Source organism: Lissotriton helveticus, chromosome 12 (assembly GCF_964261635.1).
Source record: "Lissotriton helveticus chromosome 12, aLisHel1.1, whole genome shotgun sequence".
Lineage (NCBI taxonomy): Eukaryota > Metazoa > Chordata > Amphibia > Caudata > Salamandridae > Lissotriton > Lissotriton helveticus.
This window is the reverse complement of record NC_136073.1, coordinates 354,932,451-354,957,498: the sequence shown is the minus strand read 5'-3', so window position 1 is coordinate 354,957,498 and position 25,048 is coordinate 354,932,451. Positions and strand designations below refer to the sequence as shown.

At 44.4% G+C, this 25,048-nt stretch overlaps 1 protein-coding gene across 2 annotated transcripts in view; it reads left to right on the top strand.

Annotated features, from left to right (window-relative positions):
- The first annotated feature begins 973 nt into the window (after window positions 1–973).
- The window catches only part of SHCBP1 (SHC binding and spindle associated 1), a 227,768-nt gene continuing 203,693 nt past the window's right edge, over window positions 974–25,048 (top strand). The window contains exons 1-2 of one of the 2 annotated variants that reach the window (XM_078671492.1): window positions 974–1,356; window positions 21,506–21,688. In XM_078671492.1, coding sequence (XP_078527618.1) covers window positions 1,035–1,356; window positions 21,506–21,688 — 505 coding nt within the window. In that variant the 5' untranslated portion in view covers window positions 974–1,034. The remainder of the gene's footprint in view (window positions 1,357–21,505; window positions 21,689–25,048) is intronic. The other variant, XM_078671491.1, reaches the window with a different exon arrangement.

Here is a 25,048-nt window from a genome sequence, read left to right as displayed (position 1 = left end):
GCGACTCTTTCCGCTGGCATGCAGGGCAGACCCGCTTCATAGTCATTGTAATGTCATGGGCCCTAGGCCCACATGCCAACTATGATGTAACAGACACTGTATGGTAGGGTACAGTAACTGGCCCAGGGCACGTGCTCCCGGCCCCTTTTATTGGCAGATTCACCTGACCGGTGACACCTGTGATGGGGTGTGTGTTAGTGTGGGTGGAATACAAAGCGAAACAGTACAACGTGTCCAGCAGAACACTCCATCACATGGTTAGTAGCTGTAGACAACAGGTCACGCGCACTGCTGTAAATGCTTAGCTCCTTTTGGGCTGGAGGTTCCCAGAGGAACTCGAGCTGAGCCCAAGCCAAGCATTCGGCTCACCTCTACACCAACTAATGATCACACTTAACTTCTATTACTTTACTCTACCGCAAACAAGCGAATGCCTGGAATGGTTTTCTTTGGTGCACAGCGCTATAACATTAATCAACAATACCCAATAACACTGGACTAACTACTAATCTTGAATTCCGGAACAGATGCTACCCATCGTAGTGCGCTTTAATGCCTCCTCGGGTGTATTAAGCGCTATACCAATGCAAATACAGTTACCAAAATGTTCTATGCCAAATATATGGATATCAGACAGGTGAGTGAGGAGAGATGCTCGCGTGTTCAATAGCCGGCATTTCCCTTAAAGTCAGACAACATGCAGGTCAGGTTTCCTTTTTGGAAAATAATTTGCCAAGCAGCCCGGACTGTAAGGATACAAGTTTGTTGTCTTGTTTCTATTTCCATACAACTCGCTTCAAAGATATGATAGTCACCATTGGACAGCTAAACTTCAATCACTAAATGTATTTAGTCACTACACCAATCACTGTACGGAAAACGAAAGAATCTTCAAGTACAAGAATAAAGTCCTACCTCTGTCCGAAAGATACGACCAATGAAATATAAGAGTGCCGAAAGTTAAGGACTAATCAGTGGCACTGAAAAATGTGACGTCACGAAAAGTCTAGACCGGGAAGATTTGAATTGGAAGTATGGCGGCGGTTGGAGCGGAGAACGAAAACCCGGTTATGGGCGAAGATAGATCGGTAGCAACATGGAGGCAGGAAGAACCATTAGGCGGGGAGTTGGAGGGCTGGAACACAGCAATAGAAGACGAGGAGGAAGGCGCGGTGGAAGAGGATGTAGACTCGGTGGCAGAGGAGGTGGATCAGCCGCAAGAAGAGGAAGAGCTAGAGACGGGAGAAGCCCCTCCGTGGGCACCGCTGGCCTCTGAGGTGGTAAAGCAGGGCGAAGACCAGGATGGGGATTCCCCAAGCGTTCGGAACTTTATCGGACTGGATGAGGTGAAACAAGGTAAGAGAATTGACAGCTAAACGCATGCGCAGCTCGTCTGTTGCTGTTCACCAGCCTGTGTGCTTTTGTGACAGTGTACATAAACCTTTGCACTGAATTCTTATGTGTTAGAGGCTTGTTTTTTGATTGACTGAAAATGACGATGTGCACACATAATTATTTGACTCATTGTAGTGGACTGGTGTATTATGGGGCTTAAGGGAATGTTGTACATAATTCTACCTTCGACTTCGTGGAGTTCCTTCTTTTAACACTCATGCCATCTCCGACTGTTGTTCGTGGAGTATAGGATGCCTTTCCGGTTTCTGCAGGGCCGCAGCTCCTAGTGCAGGCTGTCCAAGGTCTTGTTTGTAAACATTAGTTGAATACAAGGTACTGCCAAGTTCTAGTATAGGCGATCTAGCGGAGGTACTGCAGCTGGTTGCTATGTACACAAAACTTGCTATGTTTATAAAAAAATATAGCATAAGCATAGTATTTTTTTAGGACGCCGTAATGGTCTTTTGCGAATAGTCGCTCTAAATCGTATAAGCAGAAATAAATACATACACGCGACTGTTATGAATTCGAAAGGAATATAATTTTCTATTCCTGCTCACTACTTTTCTGGGGAGGTTAGCACAAGTCTTGCTGGATGTCGCTTTATGGGTGTATTGTGATGGGTATGTGGCTGTATCATGGTGGCTAACCAGGTATATGAAGCTGGCTATGTTTGCCTGTGCTGCTGGGTTGTATGCGGTTGAGCTTTGGTGCGTGGGTGTCTGCTTGTGTGATGGCGTGTTTGGCAGTTGATTGTGTGGACATTATAGTTTTTGAGGCCACGCGTGTTGGTGGAGACAGCCTATATGAAGGTGGGTGGACGCACATATGGAGGTGGCTGTGCTGGCATTCAGTTGTGGGAGTATTGAAATATGACGTTGACTGCGTGGTCATAGAGTGGTCGGAGTTTTGCAGTATGGTGTAAAAATAAAAAAGTTGCATGTTGCGTTATGTGACACTGTGTTTGAAAAGGTGTTTGATGTTTTGAGGAGTGAATGCTGGGAATACAAATTAACATTGAGTAGGTAGGGCAGGCTTGGTAGATAAGATAAAGCTCCATAACTTGTAAAAAATCCAGCAGTTGGTGTGTTGGCCAGGCCCACATTGTTTGTTGTATTGATTTACAATGGATATGCTGGCACAGTGTTACTTGTGTGGATTTTTAATGTAACCGTGCTTGTGTTCTGGTATATCATATGGCTTTTGTTCACTTATGATGGTTGGTGAATTGTGTGCTGATGACTGTGTGGACATGACTTTATTCGATTTGAAAAACAAACCATATAAGTAACAGGTCATTCATAAAACATTTCACAGGGATACATTTGTCTAAAATAAGCGAAGAGAAAGTAGTCATTTACACGATTCCACCACTTAAATATGATCTTATGGAAGGATATCGTATGGAGACCTATTGTCGCAGCCACAGGGCCCTCTCTCTTCTGGATTTGAGATAAAACCTGCCAGTACTGCCAATAAATGGTGAATAAAATTAAATCTAAAACGGTTAAATAAAAATCTATCATGAGCACTTGCCATTAATGTCAGATATGGCTCTATACCCTGAGTTATTTTAACTAGGACATAATCTCTCACTGAGTGTTTCTCCAATTCGACTGCTTCGCGTTGCGCCATGGCAAACTTTAAGTACAACGCTTTGGTGTCACCCTTATCTTTGGGTCTTATTGTCTCAGGTTTGTAAAACAGATCTGCGCACCCTAGTTTGGTAAAAGAATCCCTGACATGTTTTGTCCATGGGACTTTCATCGCATAATCTAAAGAGAGACAATCCTGTATTACCAGCCTTGTCAGACCCACCTCTGCGTTTGTCCAGATCTTCAACCAACAGATTAGGGGCTTCACTCCCACCATATCTGAAATATATTTGACCCCCAGTTCTTCATGGACACTAAATGCTGGGGTGCTATGAGGGACCTTGAGTGTCCACCTCAGATATTTGTTCTCTTCCCTTTGCAAATTAATGGTCTTAACAAATCCCCACACTTCACTTCCATACAAGACTTTGGAGCAACAAATAAAGTTATATAAATTTAAAATCATACCAGGGGTCCAACACCCTAGCCTGTGTGCGTAATTTGCAATGGAACCTGTGGACCGGTTCAAAGCCAGGCACTTTTCCTCTATTAAGTGTTTAAAATTTAGGTGACTTTCAATAAATATGCCCAGGTTTGCAAAGGCTGGGACTTTGCCTAGGTTATATGCGCCTATGGTGTAATTATAAGATTTGCTTGGCTTCTTTCCCATCTCCATGACCTATGGTTTTGCGAAGATAGGGGGCATTATCCAGATCATCAATTAAAAGCTGCAAACTGTATGGGGTACAGACAAGAAGCACAGCGTCATCTGCTTAAAGCAGAACCGGGGCTGTTCTATCGCCTATTCTCGGCAGGTCTGCCTCAATGTTGCGCAAAGTAGCGCCAAGACCATTTATATATATATATATATATATATATATATATATAGTAAACAAGAAAGGTGCTAAGATGCATCCTTGTCTGACCCCACTAGAACACTAAAACACTTAAAATGCTCCGTTACCTTCCCATCCTGCGTGTATCTTACAGCTGCTGTTGTGTTGGAATGCAGCGACTGAAGGATGTTTATTATTGCTGTGTCTACCCCAAGATCACCCATTATAAGCCACCGGCTAGTACGGTTCACACGGTCAAAGGCCGCAGTGAGGTCCATGAAAGCTAAGCATAGCGCCCCAGCCTTGACTACAGTGTATTTTGCTGTGATGAAGTACAAGTTTAGACATTGGTCTACAGTAGATTTCCCTGGCCGAAACCCATATTGCGCATCCGTGATGATTTGTGTTGCCTGTGTGGGCATATGATACTGGGTTTGTGGACAAATAGCGCTGCTTGTTGTAGGATAGGGATGAAGCTGAAATGAGAGGCTGAGGCGGTCACGTAGAAAACAAGTATTTATTGGATGAAGCCCACGAAGAGGAACTCATGGCTAGGAAGCAGCTGAGCAGGCGAGGCACTGGCCTAACTGACCCTCACCAGACAAGCAAAGACAAGGTTCTAAGGAATTAGAACCTACAATGACATAAACAAGCCCTGCAACCTTTGCCGCTTGTGTTCCTGGGGAAAGGAGGAGCGGAACAGGACCACGAGTCCCAGCCCTCCCTGCGGCCATCCCAGCCACCAACACAGCTGACGCGCCTGGAGGTGCTTTAAATACACCACACGGCTCCCTCAGCGCAGGAGGCGCGCGGGCGTGCCCTGGCCGCGCCCGGGCCGGTCTGCTGCTGGGAGGTGCTGGGCTGGGCCAGGGCTCTAAATCCTTGTGGCCTGGATTGTGTCCCACCAGGGTAAGGCGTGGCGGACTGAAAATTGACAAGGTACCTGCTTGACTTTATACTGATTGTAGGGACTGTGCCATGTTTTAGTTATAACCAGCCACAACTCCGCATCAATTTTATAGTGCTCTGTAGCCACCTGGTAGTGCCTATTCTGAAGCAAGGGGGGCTTGGTTTTTCTCCGGTAATGTGGGCTATATCAAGTATTTATCAACATAAACGCTCCATGCCCAGCTGGAAATGGTCAAAAGGAAACTGACTGTGGGGGGAGCTCCAGGGTCAAATGCCGCAGGCTCAGCTGGAACGATAGACTATTTTTTTTTTTTTTTTACCAGAGCAGCTGATGATATAACAAAGGAGATAGCCCTAACTGTGAAGAGATTCTCTCTGGAAACGGAGAAAATAGCACTGGGCGTGGTTTAACTCAGGAGGAAAACAGGGTTTTAACAGAAGAAATAGGCTCCTCCACACCCCCCAACTATGTTGTTCGAATGCCAAATCGGTGGTCACGACCCACCTACTGTCACCCCTGTGGCCACCCTAACTGCAGGTGATGATTCGGACGGTCCTCCAACAAAGAGAAAACACACTGCGGGAAGCAAAGCCTTTAGAAAGTCCCCACGAATAAAAAAAAAACACCAGCATCGGTACTGGCTAAGCCAAACCCGTATCTGTTGCTGGATAGCCTCTTCTTGAGACTAGAGTCTATGACCAAAGCCTTATTAGCACCTGTAATTCCCAATAAAAAAGTCATAAAGCTAAAACTTTACTCTTTTGTTTCTATACATAAGAACTGTTCTGCTGGGGCGACACTGCAGCCGGTGGGAGGGGGTTGTCAAGTTGCTAATGGCCCGGAACGCACACACCAGACCGGTAGCGCACAAGTAGATCAGGTAACTGGTATTCAATCCCCACTGGGTATGTCTCATCCTAGTACTACGACTACTGATTGCACGTCATTGGGGGGGGGGGCATCGAACTACAGGCAGTTTGTCAGGAAACCCGGGAAAGTGTGAATGAGGATCCCCAATCTACACACGTTAGTCCACAACAAACGGGTAGCATCAACAAACAAATGTATAATTGATCTCCCACCCCAATCGGCGCCTTTAGTAGCTGTGCTTGTGGGGGTTCCTCCACTTTCATCTAGTACCAAGGAAAATTAGTTAGATTTGATATATAAGACCATCCACTGGTGTAATAATAACGTGATAAATGGCTCAAATATTACTCCAGATATCATTATGGCAAGAAGGGTTGGTTGGATCGGCCACAGGACTAGGAAAAATATGGAGGGGGAATGCAAAAGTGATCATTTTAAGCACCACATGCAAGTTAAAGCATTATTAGATTGCCAACATAAATATGGTGCACAAACCAAAATTAAAATGGTCCCACTGCAAACCTTCTATCCTCCCAAATATTCCCCAGTAAATAGCGAGTGACCGATGCCTGGCTGGCAGAAGCCTTTTAAGCTGCTCACACGCCCCCAAGAAAGCAATTTTAATACTACACTATCACTATCAAATCGGTTCCTACCATTAGCGAATTTGCAAGGACTTGATGAAAATGATTGACTGATAAAGGCAGTAGGAAGACCACAGGTTATGACTCCACAGTCGGAAGCTTATATAGAACCAATAAAAGCTGCCCCATTCCTCAATGTTTGCTGGGCAATTCTATTAACTCTAATACTATCCCATGCAGCCCTTATGATGCCTCCTTGAAGGTATTGTCCTGGAATATAGCAGGGCTGAGATCAAAGAAGGGGGATATTTTGTGGGTACACTTCTTTGCCAAACATCATATAATTGCCCTTCAAGAGACTTGGGAAACCATCAACCGACTGTTTTTATCTCAATGGCTTCACAACTTTTTTCAAACATGCAAATCCGTCTAATATGGGTAGAGCCAAGGGAGGCCTCCTTTTAATGTTTAGTCTCAAACTCTGTTATAGGGCAAAACTGAGCGACTCCTCATCTCCCTATGTGCTAGCAGTGGAACTGTCAGGAAAGAATCTCACCACCTTGTTAGTGGTTAACTTTTATAATTCTTTTTCTAGGTCCCATGAGACCAAGCACCTCCTGGCCCTAGAAGAATTAGTAAAAAATTATGGGTAAGACAGCAAGCTTATTATGATATGCTAATTATGGGGAATTTAATACACGGAAATGTTGTTTTAACTGCCCCTTGATATTGGAGGAGGTAGATGACCTACAAGGGTCAAACCACTTTGAGCATACATTGTCGGGAACCCTTATAGAAGGACTGCTTTCTGTGTTTAACCTGAACTGCATACAACAATCTGATAAGTCTTCCCTGGTCCCTACCTATGTAGGAAATGGTAGTGTTAGCATAATTGACCATATCTTTTTAACTGCCCTATTAACTTCGGCTGTACAGACTTTTAATGTTATTTGTAATTGTTTTAGTGATCATCACCCTTTAATATTGGTTCTCCTCCTCTCTTCCGGCATAATAGGAGGGGCTTGCAACCATATTACCAATACAAATATCACTACCAAAGATCAAGCACGAAGGCTGAGGTGGGAAAAGATCACCCCAGTTAGTTTTTTGGAGACTTTGTATACTACCTGTGCTCTGGAGCTTAAAGTATGTATGGACCCTTTACAACAGGATAGAGCTACATTAAATGCCATTGATATTATTATTAAACAAGCGGCTTCGAACTTGGTGACCAAAGCCAAGGTGAAATCCTAAAAACTTAAAAGGTGGTTTGATGACACGTGTTCAGCTGCCCATAAGGAGCTAATGAAGGCTGTCAAGCAAAATCCGAGGGATCCAATACTAACCGGATTTGTCCATACAGGACTCCTTGTGAGACCGGCGCTGCTTTTGAGGTTGTGTTGTTAAATTTAATAAGTTGAGATCGTTGGTTCAGGAAAGAGGATAACCACTGAAGGACCGTTCCTTTGATGCCTGCAAGGGGTGTTTAGTGGGATGTCATGGTTGATTGTATCCTAGGGAGCTGAGCGGTCCAGAAGGACTAGGAGGCAGGCCTTGCCATCATCTAGAGATCTGTGCAGGTTGTCTATGAAGTTAAATATTGCAGTTTCTGTACTGCAGCCTTTCCTGAACCCAGATTGGAAAGTTCATGCAAGTTGTATTTTTTTATGTGGTTGTTGAGTTGTGCAAGCTCACATTTTTCGATGGTTCTGGAGAGGGAGGGTCTGTAGTTGTTAAGTTTGTTGTTGGACTGGGCTGTTTTTCAGGGTCATCCCAGAACTTTTTGCCTTCCTCCTGTATTTTTTCTGACCTGTTTTTTAGGTCTCGGTGAAGCGAGCAAAGCTCGCTCTCGCCAAAGACCTATAGTCAGCGTGTGTGCTTTCCAGGAGGACAGCACTGGCCGCGCGCGGCGATTTGGTAAGGTCACGCGCACGAGAACGCGCTCGCGGCCAGGTGCTGTCCTCCTCGAAAGCTGCCTCCCTTCCCCGTGCAGGGCGGGCCGCCGCGCTGCCTGCGGCGACCCGGAAGCATTGCCGGCCAAAGCGGAACTCCGAGCAGCAGCAGCCCGAGGGCTCCAGGAATGCGGAACCAGAGCAGAGCCGGTGCTTGCAAGCAGTGAGCTGCACTTTGAATGGCTGAGGAGGAGGGCACCGGCTGGGATACACTCCGGAGCTGCAGGTAATGCCGCGCCGCCCGCGATGAGAGAGGAGCCCGCCGCCTGCCCTCAGCCCCTGCGCCCAGAGTCTGCCCGGAGGTAGGAGGCACCGGAGAGGGGAGCGGGGCACCTCCAGCCGCCCGCGGGCACCATGGCAGAGGAGAGGAACAAGAGAGCCCTGCAGGAGCTCATCCAGAGGCCGGGGAACAGCGTGTGCGCCGACTGCCAGGCCCCCGGTAAGTCACCCGCTCCGGCGTGCCCGCCTGGGTCGTCCGGACTGTGTGATCTGCGGCTCCTGTCTGGGCGTGTCCTGCGGATGACTGAGTGAGCTGCCACTGTCTGGGGGGATCCCGCTGCACCTGCCCGGGTGTGTGCCCTGCTCTGCCCGGCCTTATGTCCCACCGATGTCCCTGTGGTGTGCTTGTCCTGGCACGACCCCTGTGGGTGCTTCTAGGGAGCGGGCACCCTGCGTCCTCCTCTTCCGTCTTTCCTGGTGTTTGCTTCTTGTTCCCTTTATCTCAGGGTGTACTGCTGCCTCGATCTTTTCCTCCTCTATCCTGTCTTGTCCGTCCTGTGGCTCCCTGTCGGTCTGTCCTCTCACCTCCTCCCTGTTGTCTACCTGTGAGTGTAAACCCTCCTCTGACTTTTATACCAATGTACCATCACAGGAACGAGGCTAGATGCGGCGTAACCAGAGCCGCCAACTTTGGAATTTGGGGAACCGGGTCTCAGCTGAACTTGAACACCCTGTGAATTTGGGCAAATCACTTAATCTCCCTGTGCCAGCAAAACAGAAATGTGTCCTTGTGTAAGGTAATTGGTGCTCAGGTAAAGCCCTCTAATATCTTTATTATCAGCATATCAACGCATTGTCATACACAATGCCAATAACTCAAACTTTAATGCTGCGAGACCTATTGCATTGTAAATGCTTGTTTTTTATTGGTTTTCTGACTCTGGGCACTTTACCACTACTGCAACGAGGGCCTTCGGAGATGGGCACGGCTGCCCCTGCTTCGGTGCCAGCGGTTGAGCCCGTGTTGGACGGCCACGGTCCCATTGCGGACCCTTGAGGGGCATTGCTTTTGTATGGTGCACAAACACCAAAAACTTTGCCTAACCACCTACATTTAAATCCGCATTTATGGAAAGTTGAAAACGCTTACTGTCAAATTCAACAAGGTACTTTTATTTATACCAAACAATTTTTCAATTTTATCAAAGTTTGTCGAAGGAGATACATAAAAAACACACAAAGACACTTATCTATTATACATATTTACACTCTACAAACATGCATGACATGTGATCATTGACTAATAATTTGAAAAAACCTTGCAACAAAACAGAACAATATTGACATATGTAAAAAAACTAAATCACAAGTATGATAAATAAACAAAGCATAAGAGAAAATAGTAAAGAGAGAAAGGTGAGAAAGGAGTACAGACAATTTATGAAGGATTCTACCACCAGCAGTTGCTGGTCAAAAGGACTAATTTCCAATTTTATCCTTTCTAACTAGCCGACGCGTTTCGAATCCAGTAAGCGATTTTCTGGAGTCTCATCAGGGCGCAATTAGTCTGTCTGTTGAGAACAATTGAAAAGAGAAAGGAGTATAAATTATTTTAACTTATAGACTCGCCTTCCCAATGTGTGACACTCATACTGGGGTAGAACCTACCAGAATGAAAGACTAAATAGATTCAGGGGACAGAGCACGCTGAGTCTGGCTGTGTGGAACTAGGCATCTGGGGGTGCAGTCAAGGAACAACAGTAGGCCACCTGAAAAAATCGGAGCGGTGAGCAAGTACCCTCATGTATATTTGCGCACAGTGTTTAAGTGATATATAAGCAAACTACCTTCAATGACTTAAAGAGGCCCTGGTGGCGATCGCCGTTCTAGCTTGGTATCCTGTCTGATTTCCTCAGTGGAGAGGGATCGTAGGCGCTAAAAGCAAAGAGAAACGAGGAAAAAAGGTTTTGGTTTGTTTTCTCTTTGTAAAGAATAAATAAACACCTAGACACCGGGTTTTAGCTGGTGGCATACCTTTTAGTTGCACCATTAGCGAGTAACTTCGTCGCGTGTCAAACTTGCAGAGAATTGAATCCTCTCAGGTCAGATGGTCAAAACTTCCGCTGTGAGAGAAGCGGGACAGCAATGTTTAAATAATTCTTTGGGCGCGCGTGTGTCATTCGACCAAGCTGAAAGCGGCGGATTCCGCGTACCTGTATCAGCCTCAGTCCCAGTCCACGGCGTTCTGCAGGTGAACAAAGCAGAACCCGGAAGTGTTGGCCTGGATAAATGGCTCACTGGGGTAGCTGTTGTTTATGGGAAATGTAGTTTATTTTCTGAACGAGTATCGGTTGCACAAAACCAGGAACTGAATTTGCGCAAGGAAGTGAGGGTTGCACCGCTTGAGTATCTAGTGCAGGAAATGATCAAGAAAGGCAGACAGAGACGAGCAGAGCCACCCAGGCCGCTGCGTGGCGTCAAGGCAATTGTCTCGTTACAATCTAGCAATTTCGGATAAACTATCAAGACCCTTTTGTACACTATTAAACTTGAGGATCAAGTATGCTTCTTTTTTGAGAAGCATTTTGTCCACATCTACAATACGATTTATTTGAAGGACGGATGATGTATAGCACAGTCCATTTCAGGTCATTTTCATCATGTTTCGCTGTTAGGAAATGTTCGACCATTGGAGCAGTCATGATCTTATTTTTTATTCGTGACCTATGTTGACAAATCCGGGTATTAACCTGTTGCGTAGTTTTACCAATGTAAATCTTTTCACAAGGGCATTGGACTAGATAAACCACATTTTTGGTCTTACAGTTTGAGAATTCTGTGTGCTTCCATCTGATGTTGCCCTGTTGGAACTCACTACCCTCGATTGTGTTAGGGCATACCACACAGGTGCCACACTTATGGTGCCCTGTGATTGGTTTTAGGTTCCATTGAGTCAATAAGTCGTTCTTCTTTTTTGGTAGGGACACATCAGCCCTCATAATTTGTTCGCCTATATTTTGATTTTTCTTGTAGGCGAACAAGGGGCGTGGAAAGGGGCATTCAAGGTTGTCCAATAAATGCCAATTACTCAACACCGATTTCCTTAGCTTGTGAGTATCAGGTCCAAACGTGGTGACACAGACCAGTCTCTCTAATGTGGGTTTGGGTCGAACTTGCAGCAGGGTTTCTCGAGGAGTAAAGCGCGCTCTTTTGCAGGAGTGCTTTAATAGCTTTTTCGGATACCCTCTTTCTTTCATTTCATTGCTAAAGACTAGTGCATTGGACGAAAAGTCTTCCACGTCGGTACAGTTTCTCCTAATACGCAATAATTGTCCATATGGGAGATTAGACTTCAAGTTACGGGGATGTGCACTCTTGTAATGCAGGATAGTATTTCTATCCGTATCTTTTTTATGAAGGGAAGATTTTGTATGGTGCACGGCGTGTGAGTAGCTTCCCCTCCCAGAAAAGCAGCAACTTGGGCAAAGCGGCCTTTTGGCCATTCTCTTTGTGGGGAGGATCGGGTGAGGGTTCCCCTTAAGCGAGGGTGCCCCCTCCCCCCCCCCCCTCCTTGCATACACATACCTGGGTGGCAGTTGTGGAAGTGGTGCGACTTGGGATCCTCGACGTAGGGCCCTGGTCGCTTGGAAAAAATTACCATAGTTCCCCTAATAGGTGTGCAGGAGTGCCATCACCCACATTAGGAACAGCACTTACCATATAACCTGTGAGGGGAGCGCAAGGGCGCTATGTCGAGGAGAGGACTACATGATTATGGTGATTGAAGCCCTGCCTGTTATTGTGGGGGATGATTTGCACCCCCTGTGTTTTCTCCCTCCCACCTAACTTCAGTATTCATGTCCTGTGTTTCTGATTTATGATCATGCCAGCTGAGGAGGTATTTTATGGCAACCAGCATTAATTATGTTGGCATGATGTGTTTTTTGTTGCAGGATAATTCCCAGTGATGGCAGATTCAGGATATGTGCACTCTCAAAGTATTTTCTTTAGTACCCTAGCGGTGTTCGTTATGATGATTGCCCAATTGGCAAAGTGATTGTGTAATCTATGTGATGTGTTGACAAGTGCTATTGGAACAGTGATTTATGTGATTATGGTCTAAAGTGTTTTATGTACACTACAAAGGATATTTTTATATAACTGTGTGTGTGTGTGTGTGAGTGTGCGTGTTGCGTAAATACTTTACACATTGCCCCTGGGATAAGCCTGACTGCTCTGCCAAGCTACCAAGCAATAAGCATTATCTTAGGTGTGTAACTCCCTTGCCCTGACTAGAGTGGTGGTTCTGCCTGGCTTAGGTGCCAACCAGAAACCCCATTTATAACAGTTGTTTTGGCTGGGGTCTGTTTTTTTTTATGAGAGGGGTGACTAGTCCAAGTTTGAGAGGGGTTTGGCATGGAGCTGCTCGAAAGGGAGGAGTTAATGACTTTGGCCCATATAGGGGAGAGATGTGCCTAAGATTTTTCTCAAGTGCTGCAGGGATGGGGGTCAGAGATGTTCGATGTCTGCTTCATACTAGCGGACTTCTTCAGCGATTCAAGGTGCATCACTTCGATTGCAAGGGGTTGAGGTTAGTGAACTGTGTTGCTGGAGGGGAGGCACCCATCTTTTAGAGAGATCTTTGGGTGGACCCTTTTCACATGGGGGTGCATCCTTGGTGCTAGGTGGGGAAGAATGTTGCGAACACTTCACAACGATTAGTAGAGTCATTAATTGAGTGTTGTGTGAGAGAGGAGGTTAACTGTTTAATGTTGAAGAGGTCCTTGGGTCTGTTCCTAGACCGGTCAAATTGGTCTTGGAAAAAGGAGGCTTTTTCTCTGAAGATGTTCACTGTTTATACACACAGTTCTTGAACATTCACTATGATTATTGCAGTTGTGTGAATTGTATCATAGTGTACCTTGACTAAACCCACACCGCTTCTTTTGACCTAGGTCTTCATGTTTTGTTCATGTCTATCCAGAGTGCAAAGAGGGCTTGGGGTCAAGCTTCCATCACAGTCTGAGTGTCTGATGTCCTGGTGCTTAGTACTACAGTGTTTTGACTGACTTGTATTGCAATAAATGGGTGTGAGTTTGTCTTAAAATGCCGAAAGTCAATAGAAATCATAAGTCTTGTCCATTTTAGACTACCATAATACAGGCATGCCTACTTAAAATATCTAGCTATCTATAGAATTTCAATCCGATAATGAAGGTCCGAGGGTTGGATTTGAACCCTGATATTAAATCAATTAACAATAATGGAATCCCTGCGAAATGGGCTAAAGTCGGCCGTAAGTCTTCACCGTGCATCCAAACATGACACACACTGGGGTACATGTACTTACAGGAACTACAGTTGTATCATGGCCCTACAAAAACTATCCAGAAACATATTTTATACTTCAGCGGCTTCCAGACCCTCCAGTGATCCACAATGAAGACTTACAAGCAGACTTTACCCCATTATGTAGTGATTCCGTTATTGTTAATCCATTCAATATCCGGCTCAGCCAAAGTAGGGCATACACATTTTTTAGCATCTGTATCCTGCATTAGAACGCATAACCATCTCTCGCATTTGCTGGTAAACATTGACCTGACGCTTGAAATAAAGTGGAAAATGCATTAATTGTAAAACAATTTTCAGTTTTGTCTCTTGTTGAATCCTATTCAGTAATATCCATTCAGTGATATTTATAAGCTGTCTTCATGCGTAATTGAAGTGTATGAGAACACTACATGCAGTGTACGTCTTCTGCAGTGATCTTTACTGAGCTAAATAAAATAAGCAGTTAATTGTGTCAGAAATGTATGTTAGTTTTTATCGAGCCAGGGGCTGTAAAACTGTGTCAATGTATGTACTTAAAGGTTGAAATATCCAGTATATTCCGGGCACTCAGTCTACAAAGCCAACCTATGAGATTTTTTTTCTCTTCATTATTTGTGTTGTGTGTGTGTGTGTATATATGTATATGTATATGTATATGTGTATATATATGTATGTATGTATATATATATATATATATATATATATATATATATATATATATATATATATATATATATATATATATTCCAGCTCCAACCGTCCCTTGCTCCAGGAAAACGATAACGCACTCACGGGGGTATTTTTACTCAAGCTTTTAATATTACGGCTTTTCAGACAAAGCAAACAAACAGACGCGTTTCAGACTTAGAGTCCTTCGTCAGTATATATATATATATATATGTTTTCAACAAGGATTCTTCAAAGAAGACGCCGCTCACTACCTCGATTGTATTGACTTATGAATTTATTTTCTGTAGGTTCCCCACCTACGCGTTTCGGACAGGCAGACTGTCCTTGATCACGGTTAACAAACATATATATATATATATATATATATATATATATAGATTCCAACCGGAAAGTCGATGCGGCGCTTCCACATCAAACCCAGTGCGCAGACACAGATGAATAAATCCACAGCCAGACTTTCTTAGGATATTTCTTCGTCCTTTATTGCATATAAGGTGCAGAGGTGCAACACACTGCCAAACAGACGCGTTTCGGGCGTGAACGCCCTTGCTCACTGTCAGCGGGTAAGCGGTACATGAATCATTTAAATACATTGGTTAATTGATTGAACGCGCCAAAAATCCCCTGCAGTTGCATTGAACTAAAAAGAGGACTGAGGCAGAAACCCACTTGCAATGTACGTAATTAATAGTACGGCCATTTTGCAACAGAGCCAAGTTGGAAGTTTTGTATGACATTGATAGGTGTTAACATACATTCAAAGGTCTACCCATAATTCCCGGGATAGTGATATAGCTTTTGACAGCTAGAGCAAGGAATTCTTTTTATAAAGTGCAAATACTTAGCAGCCATTAGTAAAAAACATATAGCAAGTGCAAATACGCAAAATTGCTAACTGTGCAAATACATAACATATTATCTGTACAAATACAATAAATCATTGAATATATATACAATATAAAGTGCAAATGCTCAGCAGCCATTTTTGTGCAAACATTATAAGGCCAAATATGTAAAGTTATTCAACTGTACAAATACGTAATACTTTGATTGTGCAAATACATTAACTGGCAAATAATGTCATCTCTTATATGCACAGTGCTGAAATCAAGACCTTGCGTTTCAATAACTCATATCACATTTTATCCACAACATATGGGTAACGTTGAAAGATTCCCTTGTATGTCATAACTTCATCACATGGAAAATCCTGATGACTGTTATTGAGCTCTTGAGAATGGGTTACCACTGTTATAATAAATGGTCAATGTTTCGGCGCGTATAGTATATATCCATTTCAAATAATGCACTGTTCTACCGCTAGAAAAGATACAGAAAAATAACCAGAAGGTGAGGGAGTGCTGGGATGTCCCCCTTACATCGAAAGGAAGACATCAGGATGTGAAGGGAAAAAATTCCAAACTTAAACTGTTTCAGTGAATTAAAATATGTTAATACATAAGGTTACATCTATGTCCACATATCAAAAAGATTGACAGATATCATTACATGCATAACTACGGCCCATAATTCTTGACCTAAATCATCATCTGTAGTGTCATATATTCATAAATAGAGATAAGTAGTTATGCATGGCGCCTATGGTGTGTATGGAACGTAAGTAATACACTGACATACAGCTGCTGATAGAAATGCACTGCTCTGGAAATGTTTAACACCATAATTAACAGATTGCCCCTGGGGTTTAAACCTTGGTGACTGTACGGCCATTATTTACAAAAAGGTGCTCAGATCTTCCCCCATATTCAAACCTCCCGGGATCTTGGTATTGAGGCGAACTATATATAGGGACTCCATCTGCCTTAGTCGTTTTTCATAATCGCCACCTTTCTTACTGGTCCTTACCGCATCTATTACAAAATAACTTAGATGGGAAAGATTTCGATTATGGAATTGATCAAAATGGCGAGCTACTGGGTAACTTTTATCACAGTTCACTATCGCTCTCAGGTGTTGTAGGATACGTTGGTGCACTGGCAATTTTGTGCTACCAACGTACCTCAAATTGCACGAACACGTGAGAACATAGACTGCTAACTCAGTTTTACAATTGAAATGGGCTCTTATATTGATTGGTTTGCCGTCAAATGGCGTCGTATACGATTTGGTGTTGGTACCGAATTTGCACGCCCTACATGATATACATCGGAAGAAGCCCTTCCGTGGTGACAACCAATCTGCCTTGTTAGCTGTTTCAGGGGAACTGGAGACTAAAGCATTTCTCATGCTGTAGGCTCGTCTGTATGTTATTTCAGGTTTATTGGGCATTATCTGTTTCAAAATGGGGTCAGTAAGAATAACTGACCACTGTTTCCTGACCAATTTGAAAATTTGGTTGGCCTGTCGGCTGAAGCCGGTGATCAATCTAATGGTGTTACTATTGCCATCTAAGTTGTCAACCATAGATGTGGCGTCACTGGGGGCCTGCAGAAGTTTGGATCTGTCCACTTTATTGGCATTGTTCATTGCCAATCTAAGGGCACTGGGTTTGTAACCCCTCGCTACCATCCTTTCCATAGCTTCCAATTGGTGGAGGTTCCTTTGCTCTAATGAACTACACGTTCTGTGTATTCTAAGGAACTCCCCATAAGGGATAGATCTGATAGTGTGACCCGGATGGAAACTTTGGGCGTGCAGAATAGTGTTACCTGCTGTGCTTTTCCTATAAAGGCCTGTCGTTATGGCACCATTAACTATACTAACTTGAACGTCAAGAAAGCTAATGTTGGTCTCACTTATGTCTGCGCTAAATATGAGGTTGGAGTCATTGATGTTAATGACATTGACAAAATTGTTTGCTTCTTCCTTGCTCCCACGCCAAATGATGAAAATATCATCAATGTATCGCATATACTTGATAATATTTTCCTGCCAAATGGTCGAATATTGCGTCTTCAGGACATGCTCCTCCCACCAACCCACGTGGAGCCCCGCGTAGGTCGGAGAGAAACATATATATATATATATGCGCTTCGACGCCTCGTCAGGGGTAGTAAGCGCCATATAAATGCAATTACAATAATATATATATATATATATATATATGTGTGTATGTTCAAAGTACATAGGTGTGGAGTTAAGAATAGTACATCTATACCTGCCTATATATACTTATCTTCACAATATTTTGGTTTTCAATATTTTGTATGCAATAATTGGGCACTATGACCTATTTCGCTCAATATTCTGGCTTACAACCTATAGAAGTGGCCACAACTCGGGCTGATTTGCTGAATCCAGGTTTAGTGCTTTTTCCTGTTCACACACACTTAGGCAGAACGGGGGACATTGTACTCCGTGTGAGATCTTCCTGACAAGTGTACGCAGAAGATTTCCCCCTCTAGTTCATTCTCTTCTTGCATTAACAGCCAGAGGCCACAGATAATGCCTTAGGACGAATTGAGAGCCACGCCTGGAGGCTGCGATGCCGAAGAACACCCTAACTGCAAAGCAGGCTTTTTCCCGCCTTGCCCCAGACTATGGACCGGTTCTCAGAATCCATAAGAGCGTTCTCAGGCCTGCTTTATGATAAATCCTCATGCGCCTTTCCCGGCTTGTTCTACCCTGGGACTCTACTGGCTAGAAGTTTGGTACCAGTGATGCTGATACCACCCACCCAGAATGCAGGTGGTAGTTGTAGGTATGACGGTGTTCTAGTCTCTCTGAACTATTCAACATAAAGCACCTTCTACCCCTGTGAATAGGCTCCGCTCAATAAATGCCATGAATAAATAATTGAATAAATAAGATGCATTGGCGACATGCAGCTATTTTTATGTGTTTGAAGCTAAGCCCCTTTACCCTTCTCTCTGCCTCCAGGATTTTGCAGTCTGTTACTATATTTTTACAGCGAAGGTTCCTGTCTAGAAAGAAAAGACAATATTTCTCAAGAGACTGGAGTCTCTGAAAGAGGTATGGCTGGATGTCACCAAACCTCTCATGCTTCTGGCTCTTGCCTGGTCCTCACAGAGGTGCAACCTCAGGATATATTTCCTGATTGCACTTTCTTTCAGCCAGTACCTGCTCTGACGTGGGATGTGAAGTCCTTCCATCAACGAGACAACGCCACATGGTTTGGCGTTGTGCCGTGTGCAGAGTGGTTGGTCTTTGGTTAAATCACTGCCCTGCCTGTCTGGGATTGGAGAGGAGATAGTCTTGTCCTCCATCTCTCTCTTGTTCTCTCTCCTTCCTGTCCTCTCCTCCTCTAGCCCTCCTTCTCCTTCCTGCCCTCCCTCTCCTACCTGCCGCCCTCTCCTTTCTGCCCTCTCTCACACACTCCTACCTTCCCTCCTGCCCTCCCACTCCTTCTTGCCCGCACTCTCCTTTCTGCCTCTTTTCCTTCCTGCCCTCCCTCTCTCTCCTGCCCTCTCTTCCTTTTGATCTCTCTTCCTTCTCCCTTCTTACTCCTGCTCTCCTTAACTTCTATATCTATCACTTCTTCTCTTGCACTCCGTCTCCATCTCTCTCCCTCTTGCCCTCTCTCTCCTGTCTTCTCTCACACTCCTGGCTTCACTAACATGCTAACATGCTTTATGAAATACCTTGTATTCTAATTCACTGTGCATCTGCAACTAATTGTATTATAAATGCAATCCATATTTCTGTGTAAAGTAAAACACATCAACGTTTTACACATAATTCAAAGAAGTTAGAAAAGACCATTTGTCAAAAGCAATACCAAAAGCTCAAACTTTAACAAAGGCGAAACCATTGCATTGTAAATGCTTGTTATTTCTTTCCCTCTGGTGGGCGTTACACAATTACCAATTTGCAAGGCTTTCTGGTATCTGTAGTCTGCATACCAAATCATGTGGATGATGTCTGACGCCTTGAATTAATGCCGTGATTTCCCCGCACGCCACTTTCATGCGTAATGGGGACTCCGACCAGAATCCAGTGTCTGGTAGCAGCCGCTGCCCTGAAGCTTTCCGCTATTTACACAATCGTCCTTTGTCGGGCAGGCATGGCGCTCTTGAAGAGGTGCGTAACTCCGCGGCAGGACAAAGCCGTAAATAACATCTTGACACCTTACCCGGCTGGGAAAGATGTGAGTCTCACTAATTTACGGTTGATTTCATTTCATTATTTATTCAAGTTTGACGGATTAATTGTCCCAATATATTTCGGCCATTCATTCGGCCTTCTTCGGGGGAGGAAGTTCTTCAGACAGCAACCGGTTTCACCTCTGGGTACCAGATAATTACTTGTTCCTTTTTTATTTCTTTCCCTCTGGTGGGCGTTACACAATTACCAATTTGCAAGGCTTTCTGGTATCCGTAGGCTGCATACCAAATCATGTGGATGATGTCTGACGTATATGTATATGTTACTCTTCGGTATGCTTTTTGTCAGGTTTTAATGTCTGTTCATGGTATCACTCAAAATGTGTTTTATGTATCTTGGTCTATAGCTGTAATAGAACTTATTGGAAGTGTTGAATATATTTTTGGTTTAAATAGTCCATCATTTTTCCAGTGAAAATTCTTGATATATTTATTTAGTTTTCAAAATTTATGTATCAATTACTCAAAATATGTTTGAGCACTGAGGTTTGGCATAAATATTTAGAATTGTGCCTAAGGTTGTCCTTTTTAAAAAAAAAAAAAAAATTTTTTTTAGTGCAAATGTGTGTGGTGTTTACCACTGTTTTCCTTGAGCGTTGATTTCATTTTTTCCTCTCTGCCCCGGTGGATTTCTACTTTGTCTGTTTTTCTGGTATTGCTCGTTTAATCTTCGTTCAGTATAAATATATGCCCAACTGTAGACTTGATTTAGTGTGCTCGGAATCTTTTATTAATAGGCCTCCTGTTTTTTTTTTTAGATTATTTTATTTCCATCACCTAGTATTCATTTGAGCTTATCCTCTTTGAATTGAGACCACATTTGATCTCAGTTCATCCATTTTGTGATCTAACGTCTGTAATGGTTGGGTAATTCCTCAGTAGTATCATCATGGGTTTATTCGAACATTTACAAACATTCGCGAAAGCAAGCTGAATATACAAACTTTGAATATGTAAAAGTGTAAGCCGATTAAAAAATACGTGCAAAAGGGGAAAATTACATTAAAGCCAGATTAAAACAGCAACTGTTCCCCCATGACCCAGAGCATATTTTCAAAAAAGCACATGCGAGTGGAACCAATAAGCTGGAGAAATTGCAGTGCGAAAATACAAGTAACTCGTATCATAAAAAGGAAAGGAGGAGGAGAGAGCACCCGTGCATTCCTCTTATACATGAAACAAATATCACAAAAAGCAGGGTCACTGTATCAAGGATGCACAAGGGAGACTACGTCCTACACTTCTAGAGGGCATTCCATCCGTCAATACTATATTGGAAAAGGGTCAAAAGTAATGCAAGGAAAGCCATCCTTAGTGGAAGAAGATGTCCCACACACATATTAGTGTAATGCTTCATCATAGACCTCCTCTTCCCACTCTGGTAAGATAGTACTACCGGGGCAGACTCAAACCTTCCCGAAGACTCTGCAGTAGGAGGGAGTTCCTATATAAAACTTCCTGGATAGAACAGGATCCACATACTCTAAAATGCTTCTAAGTTCCTCGCTTGTCGCCTTTATTCATGAGTACTTTGGGTATAATTGAAAACACTTCGCTCAGCGGGCATGAGGAGCACAATGGCTCAAACCCATCTATCTGGTCTGGGGCCTTCGTCAGGGCTGCAGGATCCCTATCTTTTTTTTAGCTACTGGGATTACACAATTAATTATGCTAATAAGGGAATAATAGCACAAGCCATAATACCTCCAGGTGAATCCTACCTGGTGACCTTTCAAATTGTTCTAGTGGAAAACCTATATAGAACAGATAAATGAAAGAGAATAGTATACAGTGATCAGAAGGAGGGGTTAGTACACGTATCCCTCCAACCTGATTCTTAGGATGAAAAAAATTCTATATTCAAAGGTTTTTTTTTTTTTACTTATCATTTGTTGTTTTATTTGAAAGAATTGAGCTTTGCCATAGCGCACACCAGGTGAGTAAACGTCACCACACATGTGAAAATCACACAGAAAAGGGAGGTTTGTTGGGTAAATGTTCCAGTTTTTAATTTTGTCATGGTATTTTTTTCTCAGATTTGTTCCCTGATGAAGACGAGGATGGCGGCAGTAGCAGCAGTGATTATGGCAGTCATCACCGACCCGGAACGGCTTTAGCGCGACTTGTGCCAGATGGAAATATGCTTTTTCCAGACATATTCCAAACAAACCAACTATTGTTTTATGAGCGGTTCAAAGCCTACCAAGATTATATTCTGGGTATGTTTTAATCTTTAAAAAAAATATATATCTTGTTTTTGGTGTAGCTAATGTTACAGATATGTATTTCGACAGTCATTCATAAGGGGCATAAAATCTGGTTGATGCTGATCTCTTGCTCTTTCCTTGGAGATCACATTAAAGGTGCAGTTGTGTGGCTGAAGCAGTATCTGTACGGGGTAATACCTCCATAAGTTTCTCAGTTTCTTGATGTCTCTGGGCTCAAAATGATCAGTTCTGTGTACTCCAGAGTCCATTATTCCGGCCCCAAAGGCACAGGGCCTGGATGTAAAAGGGAACTGTGAGGCTGAAGGAACTTGCTGTGCCTCAAACTCACACCCCTGTATATTCGAACCTGTCCCCCGCTGTAATATTATTTACTGTGCTCTCCCACCACTCCTGGCCCGTTAAAAGGAAAACACGCTCCTGCACACATTTATCACACAAGGACACTATTTCCACCAAAAGGGGGAGCACACACGGAACTGGACTAGGTATTACTAGTTCTGAATTTTATTTCTCATGGCGGTAGGGGTAATTGCAACTCCTGGATTTAGATGCTGCCATAGCAGCGGGAACCCGAGATTATAGCCCACCAGAATCCCCATTCCTAAATCCGTGGACCTCCTAATTGGTCTGTCCTAGCGTGGGCCCTAGTAGTATTTCCTGAACCCGTCATAAACACAGTTAACTGGAGGCAAGGATAGACGTATCAACATATTTATTTCTTTTAAGCTGCAAAGATAGGGGTAGAAGCTTGCTGTGTGACAGGAGTCCAGCTGAACTCTCCAGTTACCCAAGCTGTCCTTCAGGTTATAGTCCTCAGTTGGAGATACTGCCCTTATTTTTATACTGAAAAGGGGTTGGGATTGTGCACACATTCACCCGTATCTTAATCGTGTAGTGCTTAAGTGCGGGATTAAGTGTTTAGTTTGGTGCTCCTCGTACTCCGGACCACCTCCCTTTTAATGAGAATAAACGTGCAAAAGGTACTTGCCTGTATCCACGACAATCCGGGGCCGTGGTGAAGGGAGAACCAGCCTCCTTGATTCCCTTAGGAGTACCGGTCTCTGGAACAGTGCTCTGTAGGCGTCGGTCGTTGTCTCGGTGCTCCTCATGTCCTCATGACTCCTACGGTGTTGCTGGTGCACTCGCCTTCTTCTCCTCTTCTTCGGTCTCCTCGGTCTCGCTCCGTGGGGTTTGTTTGCACTGTTGCTATTCCTTCTCTCCGTTTTCTGAACGTCAAATGCCCTCGATTTTCCTCTGGTTATTCTTTTATACCCTCGTCCCTTGCGATGACTCCTCCGCTGTGTCTCTTATAGACTAGAGTGCCTCCCTCGCTTCCTTAGTGGGATAGAACCGCCGCCATGTTGGAATTCTGGCGCTCGAGATCAGCGAGCTCATCACATGGTCCTAAGTGGTTTATAATATAGTATACTGCATTTTATCCATTTTGAAAGATATACATTTGTTTGAGTTCACCTCCATGGACTTACCATAAAAGAAGGTTAAAGAATTATTTTGTGAGATGCACCTTTTATTGTACACTTGATATGCTTGAAACATTGAAAATTCTTAAAAGTGACAATAAAAGCAGATTGTAGCCACTCCAGTAGCTTGTGATGGTTTGAAAATGCTTTTTTAGATGTACTCCTTTCTTAAACAGAGAGCCACCCCACCAGTGGATACTGTAGTACACAAGTTACCGATCTGAGGAGTGCCGGGTGCATAGGTGTGGAGTGGATTTGGAAATCACCGTCAAACCCAATGGAGGCCTTCAGGAAAGTGCCGCTGCTGGAAGAGGAGAAAGTGTGCGGAGGAATCCAAACGTGGATTCTTGACCAGGAGTACCCGACAGCAGAGGGGACAGAGTCTATGCCACTCTGGAGTGACCAGGACACTTTGAAGACAGATCCCCCTCCAATGTCGGGTGCTTCAGGAAGAATGACGGTGACCTTGACTCTCCAGCTGCGAGGACCAGTCGATGCGGAGGACGACCAGGACCAGGATACGAGCTGCCCCACGAAGGATGTCGAGTGCTGAGGGGTTGGTGTCTGTTGGGAGCACCAACTAGCCTTGGCAAATGCAACCAACGCAGGCAGTCAAGAAGGTGCACAGTTGGGACCAGTAATGCGTAGATGACTCAGAACAAGCAGGGGAGTCAGGACAGGCCCAGAGCAATCAGGGGAGCCGAAGAAAAACCAAATAGACTCTCAAGTAGACCCACAGGCCAATGGCACAGAAGTCACAAGAGCACCTCAAGCAGCTCATCAAAAGATGTAGGCCATGATGCGGTGAGGCCGAAGATTCTGGTCACTGAAGGTGCTCGAGGTTGGGGCTACTTAGAGCCCGAAGATCTAATTGCAAAGATGTCAACAAGCCCTAGCAACTGCAAAGGGAATCGATACCCAGGGGTTCAGTTAATGCAACCCTCACAAGGACTACTGGCCTCAAACTTGGTGAGAGGGTAGAGCAGGCCTCGGGAGCTGGGGAAAACCACAACCTGTGTTGGAGAGCCTACGGAGTCCAGAGGAGCTCAGGATCTGCAGACTGGTCGTCTCCGTTGCGGTGCCTGTGAATGCAGGGGAGTGACTCCTTCACTCCAAGGGAGATTACTTTGGTTGTCTTTTGATGCGTCACAGCCCTTGGTAGGTTCCTGTATGATGCAAAGGCACAGACAATGCAGCAGACTGGAAAGGAGACAGTCGGCCCCAAACACAGTCCAGCGAAGTCCAGAGTGCCCAGATAATAGAAGTGCAGTAGTTTAAGTTCTGAATGTTATCTCACGGCGAATCTAGAGACATACAAACAGGTAAGCCCAGAGGTATCCTAAGGTTAGGGTTGGGAAGATTTAGGGGACCCTCCCAGGGGAGGGTCTGGACAGGGGGAGGTTACGCCCATGTCCTTTGTCCAGTTTTGCGCCAGAGCGGGAGCCAGCCGCTCTCAGGACTGATTTGAACTGGACTATGCACAGAGACACCAAATGTGCCCCTCATGCAGACTTTCAGGCGCTGGCAGGCGGATGCACCAAGCCCATAAACACAAAATCCTGTCTGGGAGTTGGTCACACCTCCCTATGACTGGATGCCTATTGTTCTGCCTTCCCCTGCTTGAGCGTAGCTCCGCAGAAGGAGGGCAGAAATGTCTCTCTGGTCGGCAGCAACCATTTTGTTCTGTCTGGGAGTAGAAGGCTGGTTCCGGGAACACAGAGCCTAACGGAGGGCTCGCCCGGTGCTTGGAATCATACCTCCCATACCGTTTACGGCGTGAGGGTATGATTCCAGCATGTTTGCTCGATGCACCTCTATATAGAATATGGCTGCTTCACTGACAACCAGGGAGAATGGACTCCATAGGCTG